Source organism: Sinocyclocheilus rhinocerous, unplaced genomic scaffold (assembly GCF_001515625.1).
Source record: "Sinocyclocheilus rhinocerous isolate Xijiao unplaced genomic scaffold, SAMN03320098_v1.1 scaffold819, whole genome shotgun sequence".
Lineage (NCBI taxonomy): Eukaryota > Metazoa > Chordata > Actinopteri > Cypriniformes > Cyprinidae > Sinocyclocheilus > Sinocyclocheilus rhinocerous.
In genome coordinates, this window is record NW_015665814.1 from 76,203 (window position 1) to 81,582 (window position 5,380).

General features: G+C 38.9%; 1 protein-coding gene across 2 annotated transcripts in view; it reads right to left on the minus strand.

The window, feature by feature from the left end:
- The window catches only part of LOC107731520 (protein-L-isoaspartate(D-aspartate) O-methyltransferase-like), an 18,976-nt gene that overhangs the window by 4,473 nt on the left and 9,123 nt on the right, over window positions 1–5,380 (minus strand). Inside the window, exons 2-7 of one of the 2 annotated variants that reach the window (XM_016542633.1) lie at window positions 4,705–4,809; window positions 3,961–3,992; window positions 3,766–3,870; window positions 2,638–2,758; window positions 1,458–1,543; window positions 1,076–1,295 (exon numbers count right to left, since the gene is read on the minus strand). In XM_016542633.1, the coding sequence (XP_016398119.1) occupies window positions 1,116–1,295; window positions 1,458–1,543; window positions 2,638–2,758; window positions 3,766–3,870; window positions 3,961–3,992; window positions 4,705–4,809 (629 nt within the window). In that variant the 3' untranslated portion in view covers window positions 1,076–1,115. The remainder of the gene's footprint in view (window positions 1–1,075; window positions 1,296–1,457; window positions 1,544–2,637; window positions 2,759–3,765; window positions 3,871–3,960; window positions 3,993–4,704; window positions 4,810–5,380) is intronic. The other variant, XM_016542632.1, reaches the window with a different exon arrangement.

Below are 5,380 nucleotides of genomic sequence, written 5' to 3' on the forward strand. Positions count from 1 at the left end.
TTCACCCCCTGGAGCCGTGTGAGGCATGTTTTATTATGGATGGATGCACTTTATTTGACTTCTTTTGGACTGTTGAACAGAAACACCCGCCCACTGCCATTATAAAGCTTGGGAGAGCAAGGACAATTTTTAATATAACTCCGACTGGATTCGTCTGAAAGAAGAAAGTCATATACACCTAGGATGCCTTGAGGGTGAGTAAAACATGGGCTAATTTTCATTTTTGGGTGAACTAACCCTTTAATGTGCAATACAGTCTTCAAACTGTTTTGTTTTTCAAATTGCACTGGTCTGCACTTTGCCACTGATGAAACAGGATTCAGACAGTGGACTCGATATCTGGTGTGTTTATTGGTTGCTATAGTCACAATGTAGGCGTCAACATGATGCCAAGATACTTTCTTCAACAAAAACATACAGTAAATACTGTCGGTTTGGATGCATTTAATGCAACAAAGAACACATTATTTTACACATTCACATCTACACACTAATGCTCAGCGCTCGCTGTATATGACATTACATACATGTCACAATGGCAGCTGGCTAACAGGGTGGAAATCTGAAGGGGAAATTAGCTGTGCAATTGTGCTGGGGGCAATTACTGATCTCGCAAATTATAGCAACACAAATTGTAATCAATTTAATTAGAATGTATTTTCAGGAACTGAGACTTTCTAAGCTTCTCTTGTTGAGTTTTAAGTGATGTCATAAATGAATGAATTTTTTTTTTGCTGGAATTGACTCTGATCTGCCTTAATAATCAGATTTGGGCTGCCAGTGTGAACAAAGCCATAATGCCAAGTCTAAATAGGTTTTGATGTTTTCATGCTTTCATGTCTCATCATTTAGAAAGCATTTTAGAGGGGGAAAAAAAAAAACTCAAGCCCATTCCAGCAGTTAATGGCAAACCAGAAATTTAAAACATTTTTTTTTTTTGGTCAAATCAGGCTGGTGGGTTACAGTTAAAAAAAGACAAAAAAAACACTGCAGCTGTTCATCATGGTATGGAGCAGCAAAAAAGATGACAAGCGGCAAATGCAGCCTCTGTCTGCTCCGGACCACACCGTTTCACCTGTGCCCTAGGAGAGAGAGAGGGGACAGAGGACAGGAAGTCACTTCCACCTTGACCACTGCTTGTCTTTGTCTGTTAAAGGCACGTAAATCACGCCCATCAGTGGCTTCATTTTGGTACTGCCATCCTCCAATTTGTCATACTGCTCCAGCATCTGGTTCCCTCCTGCTGGCCCGACCGGCAGAATCAGACGCCCACCTGGCTTTAGCTGGTCCAGCAACTACAACACAAACATACACACATACATGTGAAGATCCAGATACATGGTGAGTAAATGATGACAAAATTCTACTTTGTGAATGAATTATTCCTTTAAAGATATGGCTTAAGGTACAAATATGGCTAGGCATCAAAGTGTATTTGTGATTCAAAGAAAACATACTGCTTGTGGCACTGTGGGAGCTGCGGCTCCGACATGTATGGCGTCATAAGGTGCTTCTTCCTCATAGCCCATTCTTCCATCTCCAACTGCACACATACAGACAACATTACAGGATAACACAGCTGTTCTGTTCTATTCCTATGGCCTGTCTCTGAATGTAAATTTGTCTGATAAATGTCACAACTTAAAAAAAAAAATCTGAGGAAAAAAAGTCTGAGGAATGAATTTAAATGTGATAAAATATGTGAAAAAAATAATTTAAATATGTATAAATACTAGGGATGTCACAATTCTTGATATAATATCGAACCGTTCTGTACGACATCCACGGTTCAATACGCGCTTGTGAATTGCGGTTTTGCATTTAAATAATATCGGTGTGTTTTATTTCTCTCAGAATTGGCTGTTTGTGTGTCGGTGAGTTCATGTGCTGAAATGAGGAAACCCCTCCCCTCTTATATTTGAAAAAGCAACACATGCCGAGCATCTTCCCTTGTAATGACATACAATAATAAGACTTTCTAAACCTGTTGTCCAGCAAAAGAGAACATTATAACTTGTTTAGCGTTTATTGTCCTTAAATTTCATCATTCAAAAACGTTTAACGTTTTATCTTCTTTTTATTCAGTTACAGCGATAGGGATGCCTTTATCCATATTAGGGATTTCCTGGAACACTGTAAGTGTTACTTCTATGATGCATATGTGGATTTTCTGCACGAGGGCGCCCTCTGGCGTCCAGTATGAATGAAACACACATTACATGCGTTTATAGCGCTCAATAATGGCCAATCCATCCTATTTTGGGTAAAAATTGGAAAAATAATTCCTCTCTCAAAAGATTGGAAAAATGCTCTCAAAAGAAATGTTAAACAGAAATATAAAAATCCACGCTTTTTCCAGTGTACAGAGGTTTACAGGAGTTTTTTGTTGTTAATTTGTTGCAAAAAACACTCTGATGTGCCAAGCTATCAGAAACAAACCAAACCGAAAACCGTGGTTAAAAACCGAAGTACGTATTGAACCGTGGACTAACTGTATTGTTGCATCCCTAATAAATGCATATAAATAGTATTGACCGTTGGCCAATCAAAATCAGCCAAAATTTTGCTGCATACCTAAAAAATGGATACATTATAAAACACAATTGTGAGAGACCAAAGATAGGTAAGCAGACCAACCATTGAGTTTGATTCTCCCTGAAGAGATCAAACTAGGATCGTCTTTCTTTACATTAGTTATAGAATCCTCCACAAGCTCCTTTATATGATCAATGCCAATCACCTTCCCCTTCTGCCCAACCTGTAAAACACCACAACACATCCACTGTAATGCACACACTCATCAAACTACTATGGAGGTCCAAACTGACAGAAGTAGGCTAAATTAGTGATTTTTCATTCAATGTAGCTCTGAATTAAAGGGATAGTTCACCCAAAAATGACAATTCTGTCATTAATCACTCACCCTCATCTCGTTCCAAACCTGTAAGGCCTTTCGTTCATCTTCGGATATGTTGTTTATGTTCAGATCAAAGCGTAAACAACATGTCCGCGTACATACGTTGCATACGTTATTTATGCATGTGATACTCTCAAAAATGGCGCCAGGGTGACGCGGAGACGAATTGTTGAATAAAGTTGTTATTTTTGTTTTCTTTTCACACAAAAAGTATTCTCATAGCTTCGTAAAATTACAGTTGAACCCCTGATGTCACATGGATTATTTTAACGATGTCCTTACAACGTTTCTGGACCTTGATCGTGTTAGGATCCTTGGACCTAGGGTCAGAGAGCTCTCGGAATTCATCAAAAATATCTTCATTTGTGTTCCGAAGATGAACGAAGGTCTTACGGGTTTCAACATAATGTTCTTTTTAGCAATGTCATATGACCCCTTTAAGAACTAGTTTGATTAACTATCAGTTGAACAAGTGTCATACTTGTCTTACCAACTGATCAGTCTTACTTTTTGGATTCAAATTAGACCAATCTACCTTTTCATGTAACTGACTTTAAAAAGTTATGACCAGTCTTAAAGAAAGAAAAAAAAGATAGATGACTAACTTTTAAGTCTCAGCAGTTTATGCAACCTGCCACAGGGCTAAATTCTGTGAAAACCGAAAAAATGTAGGTCTGCCCACATTTATATTTGCTCCTCCGTATCAGACACACTGTTTAACTGTTCTAACGTACAACAGTAATTCATATGTCATAACTGTTTGCATGCCATTGCTCTACATTTAATACGACAGAACTGTGAAAATCCTAAGCAATCCCATGTTTGCAACTAGCAGTGAAGAGACTCACCATTCTGGCAAAGCAGACGGACAGGATTCCGGAGCCTGATCCCACATCCAGAGCCTTCGCTCCTTCATACAGGTGATCATGGAGAAGCTCTAGAGCATACGCGTGCTACAGCACACAGATGAGCGTTCATCAGCGCCTACCTCAAACAGGCCAGTAACTGCTATCCCAAATGCTGCTAAAGCAGTTTTAACTTACCATATGTGGTGCACTGATTGTTGCTTGGTAACCTGCACAAAATTACAAAAAAAGACTTTCATCCCAAAGAGAAAACACAACAACAGAATCACCAGAATTCGGCATTGTGTCTAACATTAGGGCCTTTCGCACCGCAGGAACCTTTTCATAGTACCAGAACTAATTGTGGAACTACCCACTTTTTGGCGTTTTCGCACCGCCGGAACTGGGAGCGATTTTAGTACCGGACTGCCTTTTTCGAGAACCAAATTAGCTCCTACTCAGGAGCAGGGTCTAACCAGCACAACTGGTACTAATCGTGACGTAAGTAGACAATGATTGGCCAAACGCGTACGAAAACGCCCTCATCACAGCACACCTCGCTTTTCAGAACGATGAGCTTTGTAAAAATCGACGCGTTTCAGAAAGGTGGGGCATAGAGGAGAAACAATAATGTACAGCATTTGGAAAATAATGTGTTTTTTGAACCTTAAACCGCATAAACACATTTCATTACACCAAATACACAAAATAATGATCTTTTTAGCAACATCATATGACCCCTTTAAAGATGTCTGTCAGTTCGAGACTATTCCAATGAATTAATCAAATCCTTTTGTTTCAGACAGACAGGGAAAATAAAGTGGCTGGTGTAGCCGTGCAGAGCAGGAAAAACAGAAACCAGGAATTGTGTGTCACTAAGCTTTGGCCACATTAGACACCTGCATTGTGCAAACAAATGAATAACTCTGGACTGGAGCTTACCTATAGATTGTGGCGAGTCCATGTATGGGTTACATCTGGAAAAGTGGGCACGGTCTGTGGCCAACATAACTTCATACACGCGGTCTGATTTAATGATCCCATTTTCTGGACAAAACACACAAACGCATTCAAACAGATGGCTTAATACCATTGTAATATACACACAATACATTAAATATATAATGTACACACTTTTCTAATATCAGTTCCAAGAGAACCTTGGGAACCCTATTTGCAGCTTCACAACACTTGTTCATTGTATGAAAAAGAGCAGCGTGAATATTCTTCAAAATACCTCCTTTTGTGCTCTAAAGAAAAAGGTTCTTAATCTGTTTCTGTTTTGTTAGTCAATCATTCACTTACATCTATGCATTTGGCAGACAGTTTATCCAAAACGACACTGCATTTCTTCTCAGTTAATGCTTTTCCTGGGAAATTCCATGACCTTGGCGTGTCATGCTCTACTTACTGAGCACAAAATACATGTACGTATGTATGTATGTATGTATGTATATATATATATATATATATATATATATATATATTAGGGCTGCCCCCTAATAGTCGACCAAAATTTTTTTGTCGCAGAAAAAAAAATCCACATTGGCAAAGTCACACAGATCATTAACGGCTGATCTATGGTAATCAGAATCAGAATCAGAATGAGCTTTATTGC